Below are 20411 nucleotides of genomic sequence, written 5' to 3'. Positions count from 1 at the left end.
ACGTCGTTTCTTTAAAACAAAAACAAATTTTATCCATTAATAACATATTTTTCCGACTGCTATGTACAAAAAACATTCACTCAACATCACAAGTTAATGATGTGGTTTTTAGCCAGTTTTGCATCTGAACTATTCAATTGTTTATCAATGACAATCAAGTTCATTACACGTGGGGATTAAACCGTAATGCTAGATATAGCGGAAGTGACGCATACTGAAGAATAGACAAATTACTTGTGTTTAACCAATAAGGCGAGGTTAGGACGAGACGACACATAAACCCGCAGAGTTCTCTGAAGTGTATCTCTCTCTTCAGCATACTGCCTACATGCCAGAAGTACATGCTTCACGGTTCCTGTTTCCATACAAAATGGGCAAATTCCTGTCTCATGTTTCCCTATTGTGCGTAGTCCGCTAGTCAGTCCTGTATGCCCTAGCCTTAGCCTGGTGAACCAGGTTTCCTCCTGTCGTGAAAGTGAGCTGATCTCATTGCCCTCAAAACCTGTGTGCGCTGGAACCCATGTGAATTGTAATATTAGCTTCTGTTGAGTTATCCTGAAAATCATCTGATGAACTTCACTGTGCCACCACTGACAAGCATGAAGCATAAATAGAAGCGGTGCACAGAGTTGTTCTTCTCCTCGTTCTTCTCCTCGTTCTTCTCCTCGTTCTTCTCCTCGTTCTTCTCCTCGTTCTTCTCCTCGTTCTTCTCCTCCTCCTTCTCCTCCTCCTTCTCCTCCTCCTCCTCCTCCTCCTCCTCCTCCTCCTCCTCCTCCTCCTCCTCCTCCTCCTCCTCCTCCTCCTCCTCCTCCTCCTCCTTCTCCTTCTCCTTCTCCTTCTCCTCCTCCTTCTCCTTCTCCTTCTCCTTCTCCTTCTCCTTCTCCTTCTCCTTCTCCTTCTCCTTCTCCTTCTCCTTCTCCTTCTCCTTCTCCTTCTCCTTCTCCTCCTCCTCCTCCTCCTCCTCCTCCTCCTCCTCCTCCTTCTTCAGGGTTTATTGTCAGTTGGCAAACCAGCTTAAGGTGCATTACCGCCACCGACTGGCTCACATGAGGTTGAAAACACCTGAAACTTATACGTCAGTGATTAAACTAGGTTTGTGATTGGCCATGGACATTACAATTGACCAAACGAGCAATATGGGATCTCATAAAGTCTCTTGCAATGTATTGCAGATGAAGCTAGTGATGAAGCGGATAAAACGTTATCTGATATGTCAGATCAAGAGAGACTTGATGACCAGTTTGCTGATTTTGACAACCCCATTGATGACGACGCCTTTATGTAATGTGCATCATTGTAGTTTGTTGCTTAAAAAATGATTTAAAGTCCCTGTGAACCGGAAGTTGCAGTTGTTCAGTATTTTGATGCATTTCAGAGGGAAATGGAATTGTGACCTACACTGATAAACTATTAACAATAAACTCTGCAACATTTCATGAAAAAATAGACATTGTCATTTATTTTCACTGGGACTTTAAATGTCGGTTACGAATTGCTTGCAATGTATTGCAGATGAAGCTAGCGATGAAGGGAATAAAACACTATCTGATATGTCAGATCAAGAGACCCTTTATGACCAGTTTGCTGATTTTGGAAACCTCATTGATGACGACAGCGTCACTTGTATGTAATGCACGTGTACATTGTGTTTATGGATTCATACACTGTAAAATATTTCCGTAAAAATACGGCCAATTTTTAACGGCAAAACACTGTTCTTTTAAAAAACGGTTTAATAATGTAAAATTACAGCCATTGATCTTTAAATTGATTACTCGCTAGTAAAATTAGAACATTCAACCGTAAATCTTGTTATGGCATTGTATAGAGCTGTATAGCAAACAAATGCAAACACAGTTCATTTTAATCTTTATTTAATTTGGATTTACATTTAAACTAAGTTAATAAAAAAATTCCTGTGATCCCCTATTTAAAGGGATTTTTCGGGGTGAAACAATGTTTTACTCACCCTTAAAGTATTCTAGGTGTATTTTCAGACGAATACAGTTGGTGTAGAATTTATTAAGTTTGGAAGAAAAAGGCTAAATGGTATTATAACTCAGAATGTTCTTACTCAGCACAGACTGTGGGGGAGGGGCGGACCTGCTAAATGAATTCTAGTCAGTGACACACGTACCTGAGGTAACCCTAAATCCCTCACGGTTTTCGTAGCTGCACACATTACAAGTCTCGTCTGAAGACATAGGATTCAAGATTGATTATTAAGTGAGTTTTGTGTCTCCACACACACGTTCTGTTGCAGTACGGTACAGGTAGTTTGCTTCGTTAAATTGGCGTGCAGTATAACTTTGATATAACTACACCAAGAAGAACACTTTGTAAATTGACGTAAAGTGACTAATACCTGAGGTAACGTTAAATCCCTCCAGATATGAATTAATGAAAATCAGACTTGTGCTCTTTCGTGGTGCTAAAGCCAGACAATGTTTTCTTGCAATCTTTGTGGACACACATGTAGTACTATACCTGCATTTGTGAGACATATGCGCATTCACATGCATGTTTCCAATGTCAGGTTTAATTGTGCTTTGCCTGTTTGCAATAAGAGTTTCAAAAAGTTTTCAGCTTTTAAAACTCACTGTTACCGCCACAAAGAGGGAAAATAGAAGCTCAGTTCTATGCCAGTGAACTTATTTGAATTAACATGTTATAATGTTGATTTGAGTCAAATCAGGTGTGAAACTCTGAAGGACTATTATAAGCATCTTAAAACACACATTAGAGAGGGGAGGAATATTTCTTGTCCGTTTCAGCAATGTGGCAAATGTTTTTCAGTTATGACCACTTTTACATCACATTTGTCTAGGAAACACCGTGATTGTTCAGAGTTAAACCTGGTTGATTCAGTTGTATTACCTCAGGGCATGCACGTGTAATGGTAATCATTTTGAATATATTTTTTAGGGTACTCTTATTTTGGCGAGTGGTCTATTTCTTTGCGCGTGCGGTGAAGGTAGCGGAGTGAGACGAAGGAGAGCGCGGTATGTGTGTCTGACAAAGAAGAGAGTGCCGTGTCGCGATTGTGAAGCTTGCTCGATAAAGTTGTTTTAATTAAAGATTATCGAGGCTTTGAGTAAAGAGCGACAGCAGACAGCACTAAGTGAACGTGTGAACAGTGACTCGCGTTTGATTTTGCGTAAGGCAGTTTTGTTCCAGCATGTGTTGGCTGTGAGAGTAACGCAGTGACATATTGTGAAGACCACGAAAGCTGTGAGTACGTTTAAAGTGCAAACCCCGTTTGATTTTTGCTATCCAGAGACTCGTTACATGTCTTTTTGCACTTTTTGTGTTTTGATCGACACGTGTGGTCGAGTTAATAGCTCAATTGGACTGTTCACGTGTAATTAATTTCCCGCACGAGTCAGAGCACGTGAGATTGAGATTGCGGTAGTAACTAGTACACAGTACGCACTTAAGGAAGAGACATAACTTTTTCTGCTGATTCCAAAATGAAGATTGTTTTTACCCTGCCATTCAAGTGACATCTCCGTTTGATTCATCTGCAAGTTGATTTTCTTTTGAGATAGTTTGTCTGTGAAACAGATTAGACAAAAGTGAGTGTATTTTTGAACTTGCACACTTCAATAAGGGATCTTCAGTTTATTGCAACGCACCCCACGTCCAGACAACGCACTCGAATTCATCGTTCTACGAACTGTTCTCCTTTATTTTTCAGTGACTGAACTGATAAACGGTGAACTGTGAGTAAACCTTTAAAAGTGTTATTCAGATGGGAAATTTGATGGTATGTTTATGTTTGTTGTTTTCAAAGGTGATTGTTTGAAGGTGATCTTTTGGAAAAGTGATAGTTTGTGGGTATACAAATTGACATTAACAAATTGAAGTTCTATAAGGGATTTGTTATACCACAAGTAAAAAAAGTTTACAACTTCAGAGTTAAAAGTGTGGCTGTGAATTCAAAAGACAACACAAAGACTGTAAATGACTTTATTTTATTCTTTATTTAGACAGAAGACATAACCAATCATAAGAAATCTAAAAGAATAAATTTGTTTTAATTGTTTTTTTGCTCTTATTTACAGTGTATCTTTTCATTGAGGGCTGCTGGGGAGTGGGGAAGTCTCGCTTACTTTATTAGATCTGGGGAGGGAGGAGCATAACACACTGTGTTCTTACATATGCAATTTCTCTTCAGGAAGCCACCGTGTGACATTATCATACCTGAAGCCTACCCTTGTCAATCTTTAGATTTCTCACACAATAAAGTAAGAAACAACATACACACATTAGTGTGTAACGAGGCTAAAACGTTTGGGGAGCGAGGACCAAGATCCTTTCGTTGTCCAAACTTCCAGAGCAGTCGTAGTTAATTTTCCCCACATGACGGGCTAAATCCCCCGTTATACACGGGTGCCCTGAACAGCTCTGTGAAATGCCCGAGGGCTCTGTTTGCAATGCTCCTGATGATGTGGAACAAGACATATTGGCTGAAAGTGTGGATGAAGATCTGTTTTTAAGACATCTTGCTCTATTTTATCTAAAATTGCAATCAAAATGTCTGCTTCCATCCTCTACCTGTCATGATTCTGCCTAATCTTGTCTTGGTTTTCTGGTCTAGGGGCAGAATCATGACAGACCCACGTGTTTTGTGTGGAGAGAAACATATTATGGTCAATCAGGACATAATGTGTTCTCTCCAGTCTCGTCATTTGGCCCCGCCCCTCTCGTTCCTAGTATAGCTTTCCTCCTGTGTCTCATTACCCACACCTGCCCATTGTTATCTCCATTGTTAGTTTCCCTATAAAATGCCCTCTTGTCTATTGTCTTGTGCTCGTTCGTTGTACCTGTGTACTTTTACTTGTATCCTGTACATGTCCCTGCACTGTATGTGGTGTTCCTAGTTCCTGTATCGTGTTTGTATAGTTCTAGTTTCTTGTTTGTTTATCTAGCAGTTTGTTTTTGCCCCCCATGTGGGAAGTATTTGTTTTCAATTTTGTATTTTAGTTTTGGATAGTGTTTTCTCCCAATTGTGGGTGTTTGTTTTGTGTTACATTAAAGTCTCTGTTTAACCCCTTCATCACCAACGCTGCCTGCAATTGGGTTCTTCCACCACGATCACGACAGAACGAACGTACCCTGCAAATCGGGGTTGTGGGCCTCTCCTCACCCTCTGCAACCTCCACCTCGTCCACCGCACCACCTCCTACAGTCTCCCCACCCGCAGTCAGCCTTGGTGGCAAGAGGTGTAGGCGAGAGTCCTGGGGGTCCTCGTCAGAGGCCTCCAACCCGGAGACAGCCACGCCCTTCACCTCCTTCCTCCAGCCGACCACCAGACGGGTGGCTCGGCTGAAGAAGAAGAGGCAACGGAGGGCGGTCCCAAGTCCGTTGGTCCCGTCAAGTCCGTTGGTCCCGTCAAGTCCGGTGGTCCCAAGTCCGGTGGTCCCGCAGGCGCCCAGTCAAGTGGCCGGTCCTGTCTTCCAGCCGGCGTCAAGTCCTGTTCCTCAGCCGGCCTTCCAGCCGGCGTCAAGTCCTGTTCCTCAGCCGGCCTTCCAGCCGGCGTCAAGTCCTGTTCCTCAGCCGGCCTTCCAGTCGGCGTCAAGCCATGTTCCTCAGCCAGCCTTCCAGCCGGCGTCAAGCCATGTTCCTCAGCCGGCCTTCCAGCCGGCGTCAAGCCATGTTCCTCAGCCGGCCTTCCAGCCGGCGTCAAGCCATGTTCGTCAGCCGGGGACTCCTAGAGCCCCTGGGACTTCGCGCTCTCGAGCGCCGCCCCCCAGGGTGTCCCCTAAGTCCCCTGGGACTCCGCGCTTCCGAGCGCCAGGGACAAGAACTGTTCCCCCTTATCCCAACCCCTTTGGACTTCCCCCCATGGACTCATGTTTTCCCCCCATGAACTTTGTTGTTCCCCCTCCCCCCCTCCCTTGTTTGTTATTTTTAGTATGTCACCCCAACCCTTTTATCATGTATTCTTGTCTGCCCCTAATTGTGTTTACCATGTTTTGTTGGTTGTTGTCTGTTTCCCAGTCGGTCTTGTCTTGTTACTGTTCTCCCTTGGTGAACGCCAGGGGGCGTTCATTAAGGGGGGGGTTTGTCATGATTCTGCCTAATCTTGTCTTGGTTTTCTGGTCTAGGGGCAGAATCATGACAGACCCACGTGTTTTATGTGGAGAGAAACATATTATGGTCAATCAGGACATAATGTGTTCTCTCCAGTCTCGTCATTTGGCCCCGCCCCTCTCGTTCCTAGTATTGCTTTCCTCCTGTGTCTCATTACCCACAACTGCCCATTGTTATCTCCATTGTTAGTTTCCCTATAAAATGCCCTCTTGTCTATTGTCTTGTGCCCGTTCGTTGTACCTGTGTACCTGTATACTTTTACTTGCATCCTGTACATGTCCCTGCGCTGTATGTGGTGTTCCTAGTTCCTGTATCATGTTTGTATAGTTCTAGTTTCTTGTTTGTTTATCTAGCAGTTTGTTTTTGCCCCCCATGTGGGAAGTATTTGTTTTCAATTTTGTATTTTAGTTTTGTATAGTGTTTTCTCCCCATTGTGGGTGTTTGTTTTGTGTTACATTAAAGTCTCTGTTTAACCCCTTCATCACCAGCGCTGCCTGCAATTGGGTTCTTCCACCACGATCACGACACTACCATTCAGATAATTGTTGATCACTTTCAGGAAATTCAGGAAATGAGTCAGTCGTACCTTCTTTTTGAACTGAGAGAAAAGTTGACTGTATTGAAGCTTGCTGAAGGAGACATAAATTCAATTTTAGAAATTTTGCAAAGTGAAATTTTTTTTCAGACATGCAATTCACAAATGCTTAAAACTGATCAGAGAAGAAATACATTTTTCAAAAACACCTTCAACTTTGTAGCACCAGTTCCACTTTGTCTTGGGACAAATGATGCAGGCAAAGAGTGTTTTGCTCAATATGTTCCGATTAAAGAAACAATTGGTTCTCTTTTACAGATAGACGCAGTTAGAGAACATCGCAAACGTGTGTGTTCTGGTGTCCATTCACAAGAAGTTCTTCAAGATGTAAGGGATGGCAGCAATTTAAAAGGTAATAAGTTGCTCAATACAGACGCCTCATCCTTTAGCTTAATCCTTTATCAGGATGCATTGGAAGTGGCCAACCCTCTAGGATCTGGAAGGAAAAAGCATAAATTACTTTCTGTTAATGCAACTCTTGCAGACATTCCTCCACATCACAGATCACGCATTGACCAGATGCAGCTTGTTTTGCTTTGCAGGGAGCTGGACTACAAGTTTTTTGGTCAAGAGAAAGTCTTTAGCCATCTCATCACAGATCTTATCAGCGATTTGTGGGGATAATCTAGGTTCCCATAACATTGGTGGATTTGTGGAAAATTTCTCAAAAAGTCAGAATTTTTGTAGATACTGCAATATTGATAGGGAGACATTTAAAAAAGATCCACTATGCAAAGGAAGTAAACGCACTGTACATTCATATAGGGATCTTGTCCGAAGTCAGACAAGCAATGTTACATCCAGTGCAACTGGAGGTGTCAAATTTGACTGTGTTCAATTGCCTCAGTTATTTTCATGTATGTCAGCCTGGGCTACCCCCTTGTCTTGGCCATGATATTTTTGAAGGTGTTACATCTTATGATTTAGCTTTGTATATTAATCATTTGGTCACAGTGGAGAAGCGGTTTACTTACCAGGATTTAAATCGGCGAATAAATCATTTTTCATATTTGGGTAATGATGCTAACAACAAACCCAGTGACGTTGTTCAAGGAAGTGACAAACTTTCTGGTAATGCAGTACAAAATTGGTGTTTTCTTAAGATGTTGCCAGGTTTGATTGGAGACAAAATTGAAAACCCATCTCAAAATGAGACATGGCAGCTGGTTTAGCAGCTACGAGAAATGGTGGAACTTATATGTGCACCTGCTGTTTCAGCTGGTCAGATAGCTTATCTACAAGTTCTAATTGATGAGTATTTACATACTCGATGGAACTCTTTTCCCAGTCAACCACTCAAACCAAAACACCATTTTATCAGTCACTATCCTGACTTGATTTTTCACTTTGGCCCTCTAATTCGTTTGTGGACACTGCGCTTTGAGAGCAAACATACATATTTCAAACAGTGTGCTCGAAAATCGCATAACTTTAAGAACCTATGTGGAACACTTGCTGAGAAACATCAGCTTCTTCAGGCATATCTTTATGCTGGCAGCTACTTCCCACAAGACATTGAAGTAGAGAAAAGCACAGAGTTTTATCCTGGTGATTACAGTGAAGACATCAGACGCTCAGTTTCAATGATGAACTTTGAGCCTACGAACACTGATGTAGCCAATGATGTTGCAGTGAGAGGCACAAAATAAAAAAAAACATGTTTGTATTGATCAGGGACTTTGATGATGGACTTGTTGTTGGAAAAATCAAGCTAATTCTCATTCATCGAGGTGTCTCTGTACACTTTTTAACTCAGGAGCATCAAGCTGTTCCCTTTCCGAACATGGGAGTTTACAGTATTACACCATCAGAGAGAATGTCCTGTGTGGATTTGAGGAATATGTTGGATTACTACCCATTGCCTGAGTACAGTGTGTGTGGCATCCCTGCACTAATTCTTCACCACTCTTTTCCGTTTTCTGTAGAGCAATGAATACCTGGCTTGAAGAAGTTAAAGAAATCATTCTTAGAGCATTGCCCACTATGTCATCAGACATTCTGGAACAGATCATTTCCAACTTTCAAAGCTGTGGACTACAATGCAAAGATGATCTCAAATATGTTCAGCAAGAAGACTTTAACAATATGTTACCTGTAATTCAATTCAGAAAGCTTCTTCAAATGTTTAAATCAGGTATGAAACAAAGACATTTAAATCATTGTCTTATGTAATGTACCTTAGTTATGTAAAACATTAATTCTAACAAAAGTAGTTCATATTTCATCATAAGTCTCTAGTGTTGTAATGGAATTTGTTCTTTATGTGTGCTTTTTTGTAATACTGTCAGAATATTTTATGACAAAATTGTGATTTGTAATGGGATAAATGGGAAATATATAAGATCTTAATTCTTTTGAACTTTTTTGATCTTTCAATGTGTGCCTTGATACTTTGTACTTCAGAAACTGAGATGATTAGTCTGGATTTAGAAGTGGTGCTTGATCCATCCGCATGTTCCTCATCAGCTACTCTGGATTTAGAAGTGGTTCCTGGTCCATCAGCATGTTCCTCATCTTCTTTTTCAAGTGCAACCTGTGGCCTATCTCGCCTAACAGCCCACTCAGAGACAGCCAGGACAAACCTGAACTCGGAAATGCCAGGCATATGTGCAAAGATGTGGCCTGAAACATTTCAAGTCCCTTGGGACAAGATGTCTCCAGAAATCCGTTCAGCAATCTCTGCAGGAAAAAGGCCTAAACCTGCTGAAAGGCGGCAAATGGTACGAATTCTGGTTGATGAGATGCGCAGGTTCGAACTTTGCCCCACAAGAGCTCAATGTCTTACAGTCTGCCAAAAGATTGTAAGAGAGTATCCCAACAGTTTTGGAGACAAATTTCCAAGCGGCTTGTTAATAGGAGGGGGATATACATCACTTCTGCTACAAGTGAAGTCAAGAGTTGAAAATGTGAACCGTGAGAGCAGCTTTGTTTGCCATAGAGCAAAGCCAAACACTGGATGCAAGAGAGGGCCATCTGACATCTATGGCTGTGTGAGATTTGAACCACAGCTTCCATCTGAAGAGACAGCGGACACAATAGAGACTAAACGTCAGCGACTAGTGGACATTTATAGCTGTCAGGGGAATGCTGGTGTAGAGAAAGAAGTAAGAAAACTAATGGAGACTTCATTCTGTCTTTTGCGTGAGCAATTAAATTCCACACCAGCACCTTCAGTTGAAGAGATTAGGAGACTGTGGCCTTACCTCTTCCAACAAATGTCTCTCTATGCCCACTTTAAGTTGCTCACTGACATTGATGCTGTGAATGCATTCGAAATTTCCATTAAAGAATGTGGAAAGGCCATTATTGAGTTTTTTAGGCATGGATCAAAGAATGAAAAGATGAAGACTGTTCTTTCCCAGGCTGAGAACACAGAGATGGCCCACCTGCTAATTAAGCTTCTGCTGTCCCATTTTAAGGAACCTGAAGATGAACTTGTGTTGCATGCAGATGTGAGTATTTCATTTTCTTTCCACTAGTTATTTATGCAAGTTGATGTATTCAAGTAATTATGTTTTTCCATGTATTGTGTTTTCTCTACAGGTTGCTGCATCTTCATCTGATGTCGAGAAGACACTAAATCTACCTGCCAGTCCTCGTCTGATTTTTCTTGGTAAGTGTCTCAATAGTATGTGACAATGTAGAGATTGTTGAGATGCAAAAACTGTAGAAACATTTATTTGGTAAGCAGTTGTTAAAATGAAATAATCTCAAAGGCATTATTTGAAATAATAATGTAAAATGTTCTTTTTTTCTTTCTTTCATTTAAGACATTGGAGGGCAGACAAATGCTGTTCGATGGATGCTAAATCTAGAGGGCCGTATAATTTGTGAGTGTGTTGCAACAATGTTCGCTGTGTACTACGTCTTCAATCTGCAGTATCAGGAGGAGGCTTCTTGCACTTTAGAATTTTTTCAAAGGTATGACCTTTGTATGAATTTTCCATCCTTTTACTTTTTAGTGTATCTAAATTCTTCAATCAGAATGATTAACAAATGATTTTTGTATTCATATTGTGGAAATTTGTTGAACATCCTTAGACGCTTCATTGGAATTAATCCAGAGCGAGGCTCCAAGACCTGCAGAGGAAAGGTAGTCTCCAAGAAGACCGGCAAGGTGGTGAATAAAAAATATTCATCGGTTAATCCCAAGGTTGCCTCTCTTCTTAAGAATCTCATGGACTTCGAATGGGATTTCATTTAGGTAAGTAAACTTCCACACACGCACACGTAGCTTGTAATACACACAGCTCAGACTTTACCTGGCACCGGAGAGGGTTTAAAACCAGTGCACGAGTTGTTCCTGTTTACTTGTCCTGAACGTTAGTTTTTTTAGGCTTCAATGAGATTACTGACCCTGGTTAATATCACAAAGACTATTCTAGTAGAGGTAGAGGTTGTCTTTGGATGCGAAAGAAATCCAGGCCAATGTTATGTGTAATGTTTTAAGTGTAATCTTCCGCTTCTCTGTGTTGCTGAACACACTGCTTTGTTATAATTCTGAGCTCCATTGTCTCTCTCATGGATCAGCATAGTCGTGGCTGTTACACGAAAATTTACAAATTGTTTATGCAGAGCATCATATCAGACAGCAACATGCAACAAGTCTGTGTTATTTTTGGGGCAACTTGTTTGACGTGACCACCAACACAGTGCACGTTTCATTTTAAACACTGTGGCGAAGAGGGTGTGGTTCAGCGAGGTCTGCAGCGGGACATATGTAAGTCAAGTGCACATTATGAACACCTGTGTCTTGTTCCAGTTATTGGAGACAAACACCAGAGAGAGCGCGGCTGGGAACTCTGCGCTACCATAGCTGAAGCAAGCAGCGAGAGTGGACAGAAAATCTTATTTCGGCGGCACTTGTATTATTATTATTATTATTATTATTGTTGTTGGAAGGAAGGAGAGCGCCGCTGCTATGCAGCCTCCGCAAAGATCGCCATTTGCGGAAGTGATTCAATCGCTCGCCGGTCTTCACCACAAGCACCACCAAGCCCTACTGGGTAATATGTCTGGTAATATGTCTATAGACTGTTCTTTTTTTGCACATTATCTGTTTATGGAGAAATAATAATAAATTTTAATCGGTTTAAATATGTCTATTGACTGGGTCCTTTTTGCACAATATCTGTTTGCTAATTTTATGGTTCTCATCTGTTGTTTAATTTAGCTAAATGGGCTTTTCCTGGTTAAATAAAGGATAAATAAATAAATAAAAAGCATTCATTCAGAAACTCTGCTGCCAGTATTTTACCGTTAATTTCCTGTAAATATGTAATTTAATGAAACCGTAAAATTACGGTACACAGCAGGAAACCCTTCTGCCAGTACTTTACCGTTAATTCACAGAAAGCCGTAAATGAGTGAAACCGTAAAATTACGGTTCGAAGCTGGAAACCCTGCTGCCAGGATTTAACCGTTAATTTACAGAAAACCGTAAATGAGTGAAACCGTAAAATAACGGTCCGCAGCTGGAAACCCTGCTGCCAGTGTTTTACCGTCAAATTACGGCCGAATTTTTTACAGTGTATACACTGTTATCAATCGCTTGCATTGTATTGCAGATCTGCCGAGAAGCGCTGTAATGCAAGGACAATTCGAAGCCACATCTGAAGTACTCTGGGATGAAATGTCTCCAAAGCTGAAGTGTGATGAGGATTTTATGAATTTGCAACTCTTTGGTTCTGGTGTGGACCAAGTTGAGCTTTGTCGAGGTAAGTTGGGAATTCCTGTTTGTCTTTGACTTGTATGACCTTCACAGGCAAAATTGAATAAATTGTTTGCTGTAATGTTTTTATTTCCTGTGTCAGTTGGGCTCCATAAATGATACTTTATACGATGCTCAAATATCTTATTAATTCTAACTCTTGCCTCTAGTTTTATAGAATTGGCCATGTTTCCGATGTAGCACTAAAAAACTGCTCTACAGAGTGTGTTAGATCCTTAGGGAAAAAGCGAAAACACAATGACATCTTCGGTCCTTTACCACATAGTGCTTTGAAAGGGAGGGGCTGCGGTGAGCCGTTGGTAGCGATTTGAAACCTCACCGCTAGATGCTGCTAAATTTCACTGGACCCTTAATGACTAGTGTAATGAGATTTGCAGCATTGAATCTCCTTTAACTTATTTCTCACAGATAGTTCTGCACCGGTTCCTCTTGGCCATTTGCCACGTTGCCAGTTCTGTACTACACCATCCCAAACAAGTGTAAACAAAACTATTATACCTTTTGTCCTGTTAAGGAACGGTTTACCTTTATCAAGTCACTCGCCATGCCGTCGTTTTTAAAGGTGTGATTGTCTGTCTTCAGCAAAACACAAATGAAGATATTTTGAAATGTTGGTGACCAATAACAGTTGTTCCCTTTTAACTTCTATTGTATGGACATAAATCTAATGCAAGTGAATGGGGACCAAATCTTTTCCCAAAATGCGTTCTGCAGAAGAAAGACATAGAGGTTTGAAGTGACAATTGGTTGAGTAAATTATGAAAATGTTTTGAAGGCAAAATATTCCTTATTCTTTTACACTTATGGCCATTGTAGTGTAGTTCAATAACATTCTGCACACCTAAGGTATTCCAGATCTTCCGACCTAATAACAGTTCCATATCACTTTGCCAAGATTAAATAAGGGTCATAGTGTAGTTTACACGCCTTCACGTCACACAGCACCCTGCTCTTGGTCTGTCAAACTTTACTGTTAATGCAAATATATTAAAATGGAATAAAACTATGAATTCACTAGAGGTGCGTAATGGTTTGTTTTCCCAAATATATATAAAACATATATTGTGATGGATTTCTTTCAAAAGTTTGTGTGGGTTTTTACTACTGTACCAACAATACGAGGAATAAATGTTATCACTGGATTTTCTGTCACATTACTGCAAACACGCAGGTGTGCGGTCGCTCACTCGTAAACCACGTGGCTCAAGCTTCAGAGTCAGTTTGCAGAGTCCTGTGAAATATTTGGCATGTTAAATATATGCACCTGCTGTGTGAAATGAGTTTTGACTGAAAAATGACGTCGCCGATAACCTACAGTCAATGAGAAAGCAAGATTTGTAGCGGCCCCTTGGTTATATTCATCAAGACGCAGAGTTTCAAACGGGTGTCAATTTATTTACTCCTCTCAACGAGCACCATGAACACCGTGAAAACTATAGAAGAAATACAAAATGCTTCTACGTAGCTTCACATATGAATCATGTTTACACACAATACAAATAATTGTAACAAATTACCACCATGAAATGAATAAAATGTTTTTATATTGATAGCATGTGCAATAAACTCACAAACAAATTAAGTACTGACATTCTCTTTAACTTAAAATCCGTTCTGACAATAATATAAAATCTACACATTTTTCTTCATACCTCATTCCGCTTCTCCAATGACACTGTCGAACTACAGTCTTTTCAACATAATGATACAAACAAAATATTATGTATCTTATAAATCAAATTAATATTTCCTATACAGTTTATAAGACATTTACAAGATACAAGGCAAAATTATGTTCGAGGAGGAGATTGTAACACATTCTGATCTCTAGAATCCGTCGATATATGAAACACTCCACACAGACAGCCCGGTACAGTTACAACACAACTTTATTTCTCCTACAAGCTACACACGGCTCCTGACTTGGCACGACCTCTAGTGCTACAGCTTTACTATCAAGAAGACTTGGAAACATTTTTGTCATACTGTGTTGATGAACAAGGTCAATGCTCTGTTCTACAATGAGGAATGTAGTGTGTGTGTGCGAGTGAGAGATCGTGTGAGTGAGGAATGGAATAAATGTATAAATAAATTGAATAAATACATACATAACTTATGTTGTGTTTCTTAAATGCAGACATGTGTTAAACAATCTAGAACAGTTAAGTAGACCCCTCTTTAGAAAACCAATTGAGAGAATCTGTAAACACATCTGTATTTTCCCATTTCTGTCTAGAGAATTGATACAATTCAGTTTAATTTGACCATTTATTTAATTCAACAAAGTTAATTTGTGCCATATATGAACCGAATTTGAACCGAAATGGATTCAGTTACTTTTTATAACAAACTTAAAACAAACAGGCATTATAATGCAGCAACAATTTAACAAACCAAGAAATATCTCAGCAGCGTACATGAAAAAGAAACAGATATAATGAATACTGTAGGCGCCAGAATGTCTATGTCTTTTATTTTGTAAATGTCACTTCCTGTCTGTCAATTATGTCACTGGTGTATGTGTATTTAACCAGCATTTTGGGTGTTGGAAAGAGTTAGTAGGGGGTGAGTAGATGGGATGCTCACTTTCTGTTGACCGTGACATAGTCATAGTAGCACGGTCAATACAGTAACAACGTACCGTGAAATTACATTTAAGTTATATTATAATTTGTGTAGTTATTCCATTTTTCTTTACTGTTTTACCTCTGTTCCTCATCTTCGTGTACCAGACCTCAACGTGCAATAAACCTTACCATGTTTTGACTATGGAACGCGTCAGCTCTCAAATCCCTCTACTTAGCCTCTAAGCGACTAAAATTATGGTCGCTACAAATACACTTATTAATAAATGTAATACAAAATGTAAAAAAAAACGTTGAGCGTATCGGGTAACGAGTGTAAAACAACAGCAGTCACGGTATAAATAATAAATAATACCCGAAACTGCCGTAAAGTCTTTCGATTTATTTCAGATAAATCGAAATTCTCTCGGCGGATTCTCTCGTTAAGTTTCATTTCAAGGATTCTTGACGGTCTTGTGAACATGCGGAAAAGTGTCATTAATACAAACTACAATCAACATTATAACGTAACGAGCCTTAATAATACAGTTAAATATAAAGCCTAGTTTCCTTCAGTATAATATATAATATGGTCTTGACATGATGCATATTTTCTGTTGGATCAGATGAATTCAGAGGGATTTGGTCTGATGTATTCAGAGTTGAGTCAGTCTTAGCACAAGAGATGAACACAAAACACAGGAGCACAGTGAGGAAGATATAACAATGATAAAACATGTTTAGTTCATATATACTGAGACTCAAAATCCTGATTTGTATGTTTGTCCTGAAAGGTTTGTTTCATTAGTGACATTAGCCTAACAGTGAAAACACATCCATTGGTGTTAATAGAGCTGCCGGTCTTCTGCTGATGATCATGAACGTTTTCTTTTTTTTTGTTTCAGTATAACAGACACATCAGTGTTAACAGCTGTCATTATTCTACACCCATAGTTCCCATTTTCACCTCCTTCATTATGCTGATATCTTAAACTCTCATGGAAATGTCCTCACAAAACAGATGTTTGTGTTTTAAATAGGCAGAATTTGATATCGATTTTAAAAGCTCAAAACTTCTGTGATTTAAAACACCAGACAGTTTTATAACCTGAGGTCTTGTTGTAACCGGTCAAATCAAAGTCCTTCAGAAGTTATTGAATGATTTAACTCTCATTCTTTTCAATTTAATCAGTTTATTATTCTGAATTTCGATTTGCAGCCAATTTCTGTCAGTTGTGCAAAAATATCGATAGACTACAGCGCAATATTTTTTCATGATAGTGTATCGATAATCCAACCGCTACAATCTGTGATATTTATAATAATAATAAATAATAAGCAGTTGAATATTTATCCATCATGAATAAGACCAAAGAAATTGAACATTGTTAGATGTTTTTATGACAACTGCTCTCACTTTGCTTGGGTTTCTGTAGTTGATTTGTGATGTGGCCGAGATGTTTTTGTCATTAATGTTACACATGGAGATAAATGTTGGTATTTGATATAGTGGACAGCATCTTGGTCAACAATTGTTGTTTTTAGTGATGTTATATAAGTGAAGCTGAGTTGAGTTATTGACAATGTCTCTCTAACATCTCCAGTTCACACCAACAGTGATTGACACCTTCAGTAAAGCTCCTCCTACATCAAACCACCAATAAATACCAGAAAGCAACAAGCAAAATAATCACTTCAGGTGTAACTGAAATCTTCACACAGTTGTTGGAGTTTGTGGAAGAGAAGCTTGAGAACACGAGAGATCCAGAACTACACACAACAGAAACTCAGAGGACTAAAGAACACAGAGGTTGGTTTCTGTTTTTAAATCTTTATTTCTGACAGTGGAGGAATTATTAAGCTTTATATTTGATAAACCACAAATGCAGAAGATTAGAACTGAAGGTGAATCACTAAACTGCATCAAATGATCATAACTTGATCTGGTTGTGATCTGGTAAAGGTTCAATAGAATCACATGTTTGGCCATAAGGTGACCATCGTTCTGCTTTGAGTTTGTAGAGCACAGCATTTTGATCCTTTGTTTCACATTTTCATCAGTCTGTTGGTTTTTTATCGTCTTATTGAAAAGAAAACATGCATTTGTTCTTTTTCCTCGACTACATGAAACACAGTCTGTTGGTTTTTAGTTGTCATTCTTTCTTTTACTCGACTATATTTTTGGGGGCATCGTTTCTGCTGTACTGAACTTAAAGTGACAGCAGCTTAATAAATCACAGTCTGTTATTATTGTTAATAAAACAACAATTGATCTATATTCAATTTATACAGTGAACACTATGTAGTGTTATTTCACATCTGATGACTTTTATTTTGTACCTGAAAATATTTCGCATTGATTTTTGATACTTGATTCATTCAATCCAAACCACTGAGATATCATGGCAGTAATTATTTTAATTATAAAACACATAATTCATTAACAAAAATGATTATAATAAACATACCTTTGCTCTCTGGATTGCACAATGAATAAATTTTGTCAATCAAATACAAATGTCAATAATGTACAGTCTAAGCTCATTTTATGTTGTAATTTAAACAGAGTAAAGTTAAAATATTCTCTTAGGATGTGGTCGTCTTATATGGCAAACACTTTTATCCAAAGCAATACTCAGTTCACTGAATGACTGTGTTCCCTGAAAATGAATGTAAAACTGTGATTAACAGATAGTTTTGTTCACTTCAGATGTGATGGAAGAGAATAAGGACAGTCAAGATGAAGTAAAAGTTGCTGATGAGAAACATCAACGAGCACAAAAGTTGCAGCAACATTCACTTGAAGAAGCTCTGAGAACAGGAGACAAAAAGAGTGAAAGACAGCAGATGAGAATTCACACCAGAGAGAAACCTCACGCATTTCTACAGTGTGGAAAGAGTTTTACAGCTACGAGTAACCTTAAGACACATATGAGAATTCACACTGGAGAGAAACCTCATGTATGTCTACAGTGTGGAAAGAATTTTACACAAACAGGTCACCTAAAGATTCACATGAGAATTCACACCACAGAGAAACCTAATGCATGTCTACAGTGTGGAAAGAATTTTACACAAACAGGTCACCTAAAGATTCATATGAGAATTCACACTGGAGAGAAACTTCACGCATGTCTACAGTGTGGAAAGACTTTTACACAAACGGGAAACCTTGAGACACACATGAGAATTCACACTGGAGAGAAACCTCATGCATGTCTACAGTGTGGAAAGACTTTTACACAAACGGGAAACCTTGAGACACACATGAGAATTCACACCGGAGAGAAACCTCACGCATGTCTACAGTGTGGAAAGAGTTTTTTAAATACGAGTAACCTTAAGACACACATGAGAATTCACACCGGAGAGAAACCTCACGCATGTATACAGTGTGGAAAGACTTTTACACAAACGGGAAACCTTGAGACACACATGAGAATTCACACCGGAGAGAAACCTCACGCATGTCTACAGTGTGGAAAGAATTTTACACAAACAGGTCACCTAAAGATTCACATGAGAATTCACACCGGAGAGAAACCTCATGTATGTCTACAGTGTGGAAAGAGTTTTACAAACATGAGTTACCTTAAGACACACATGAGAATTCACACCAGAGAGAAACCTCACGCATGTCTACAGTGTGGAAAGAGTTTTTTAAATACGAGTAACCTTAAGACACACATGAGAATTCACACCGGAGAGAAACCTCATGTATGTCTACAGTGTGGAAAGAGTTTTACAAACATGAGTTACCTTAAGACACACATGAGAATTCACACTGGAGAGAAACCTCATGTATGTCAACAGTGTGGAAAGAGTTTTACAAACATTAGTTACCTTAAGACACACATGAGAATTCACACTGGAGAGAAACCTCATGTATGTCTACAGTGTGGAAAGAGTTTTACAGTCTCGAGTAACCTTAAGACACACATGAGAATTCACAATGGAGAGAAACCTCACGCATGTCTACAGTGTGGAAAGACTTTTACACAAACAGGAAACCTTGAGACACACATGAGAATTCACACCGGAGAGAAACCTCATGTATGTCTACAGTGTGGAAAGAGTTTTACAAACATGAGTTACCTTAAGACACACATGAGAATTCACACCAGAGAGAAACCTCACGCATGTCTACAGTGTGGAAAGAGTTTTTTAAATACGAGTAACCTTAAGACACACATGAGAATTCACACCGGAGAGAAACCGTCTCAGGTTACGGCTGTAACCGTAGTTCCCTGAGACAGGGAACGAGACACTGCGTCAATGTTGACACTTTGGGGAACGCCAGCAGCGTGACGCATCTGAATACGTTGTGTGAAACAAATCTCGCGACTTATCGTCGCGCCGCGATTTATCGTCGCGCCGCGATGACGTCACTATGACGTCACGCGTGACGCGCGGCACCGGAAGGTATAAATAGGAAGCGGACGCAATGCAAATCAGCTTCTGCAAAAATTATTGAAGCAAATGCTCCAGGCACAGGGAGTTATGGCACAACGACGCAGTGTCTCGTTCCCTGTCTCAGGGAACTACGGTTACAGCCGTAACCTGAGACGTTCCCTTTCGAGGGAACTCTACACTGCGTCAATGTTGACACTTTGGGGAACGAAATGCCCACTACGCCATAATAAATTGTGTCTGTCCAAGTGTGAAGGTGTCCACGCACATCTCAGGACAAAAGAGCCTGGGTTCCAGGTAAAGAAGAGAGGTCCAGTTTGTAGTACCGTATAAATGTATGTGGGGAAGACCATCCCGCAGCATCACAAACATCCTGCATAGACGCCCCCAACAGAAGGGCCCGCGAGGAGGCCATACTCCGAGTCGAATGTGCCCTAACCAATAGAGGTGAAGGTATTCCACGCACCTCGTAAGCCAAAGAAATTGCTTCTACAATCCATTTACTGATTGTCTGCTTAGAGACTGGTTGACCTCTGTTACGAGGTCCAAAACAGACCAACAATTGATCAGATTTTCGCCATAAAGAAGATCTATGTACATATTCTTCCAACGCCCTAACAGGGCATGACAAATGTAACCTTCGGGGATCCGCTGTCTCGTGAGGTGGAGGATGAAAAGCCTGCAGCAATAAGGTCCTGGCCACATTCGTAGGTACCTTAGGGACATATCCTGGTCTAGGGTGAAGGATAGCCTTAATTCTGCCTGGAGCGAACTCCAGACAAGATGGAGAAGCTGATAAAGCTTGAAGGTCGCCTACCCTTCTAAGAGAGGTAATGGCTACCAAGAAGGCTAGCTTGATGGATAAAAGTTTGTCCGAGCTAGACTCAATGGGCTCAAAAGGCATCTGGGAAAGCCCTTCCAGAACCACAGTCAGGTCCCATGCAGGAACTCTCACCTGAGATAGAGGCCTCATCCTCAAGGTTCCACGCAGGAACCGAACAACTAAGCGATGTCT

At 40.1% G+C, this 20411-nt stretch overlaps 2 protein-coding genes across 2 annotated transcripts in view; both read left to right on the top strand.

Annotated features, from left to right (window-relative positions):
- Positions 1 to 2959: 2959 nt before the first annotated feature.
- On the top strand, positions 2960 to 11792 carry LOC306894743 (uncharacterized protein). Its single transcript, XM_079457488.1, has 8 exons — positions 2960 to 3722; positions 6950 to 7043; positions 8617 to 8825; positions 9095 to 10143; positions 10235 to 10304; positions 10462 to 10612; positions 10733 to 10895; positions 11454 to 11792. Exons 3-7 carry the CDS (start codon positions 8621 to 8623, stop codon positions 10893 to 10895), a joined length of 1638 nt encoding a protein of 545 aa, XP_079313614.1. The 5' UTR covers positions 2960 to 3722; positions 6950 to 7043; positions 8617 to 8620; the 3' UTR covers positions 11454 to 11792.
- Positions 11793 to 16715: 4923 nt separating this feature from the next.
- LOC306893768 (uncharacterized protein) overlaps positions 16716 to 20411 on the top strand; it is an 89845-nt gene continuing 86149 nt past the window's right edge. The window contains exon 1 of the mRNA XM_079455796.1: positions 16716 to 16796. The gene's annotated coding sequence lies outside the window, so the exon portion shown is untranslated. The remainder of the gene's footprint in view (positions 16797 to 20411) is intronic.

Source organism: Barbatula barbatula (assembly GCF_947034865.1).
Source record: "Barbatula barbatula genome assembly, chromosome: 5".
Lineage (NCBI taxonomy): Eukaryota > Metazoa > Chordata > Actinopteri > Cypriniformes > Nemacheilidae > Barbatula > Barbatula barbatula.
The sequence above is the reverse complement of the archived record's forward strand: the minus strand, read 5'-3'. Positions and strand labels throughout refer to the sequence as shown.

Bases quoted from the DNA above. Each gene is read 5' to 3' on its own strand.
- LOC306894743 (XM_079457488.1), top strand. From the start codon at position 8,621: ATGAATACCTGGCTTGAAGAAGTTAAAGAAATCATTCTTAGAGCATTG. The intron at 8,826-9,094 runs GTATGAAACAAA...TTTGTACTTCAG, and splicing joins TCTTCAAATGTTTAAATCAG to AAACTGAGATGATTAGTCTG. The intron at 10,144-10,234 runs GTGAGTATTTCA...TTTTCTCTACAG, and splicing joins AACTTGTGTTGCATGCAGAT to GTTGCTGCATCTTCATCTGA.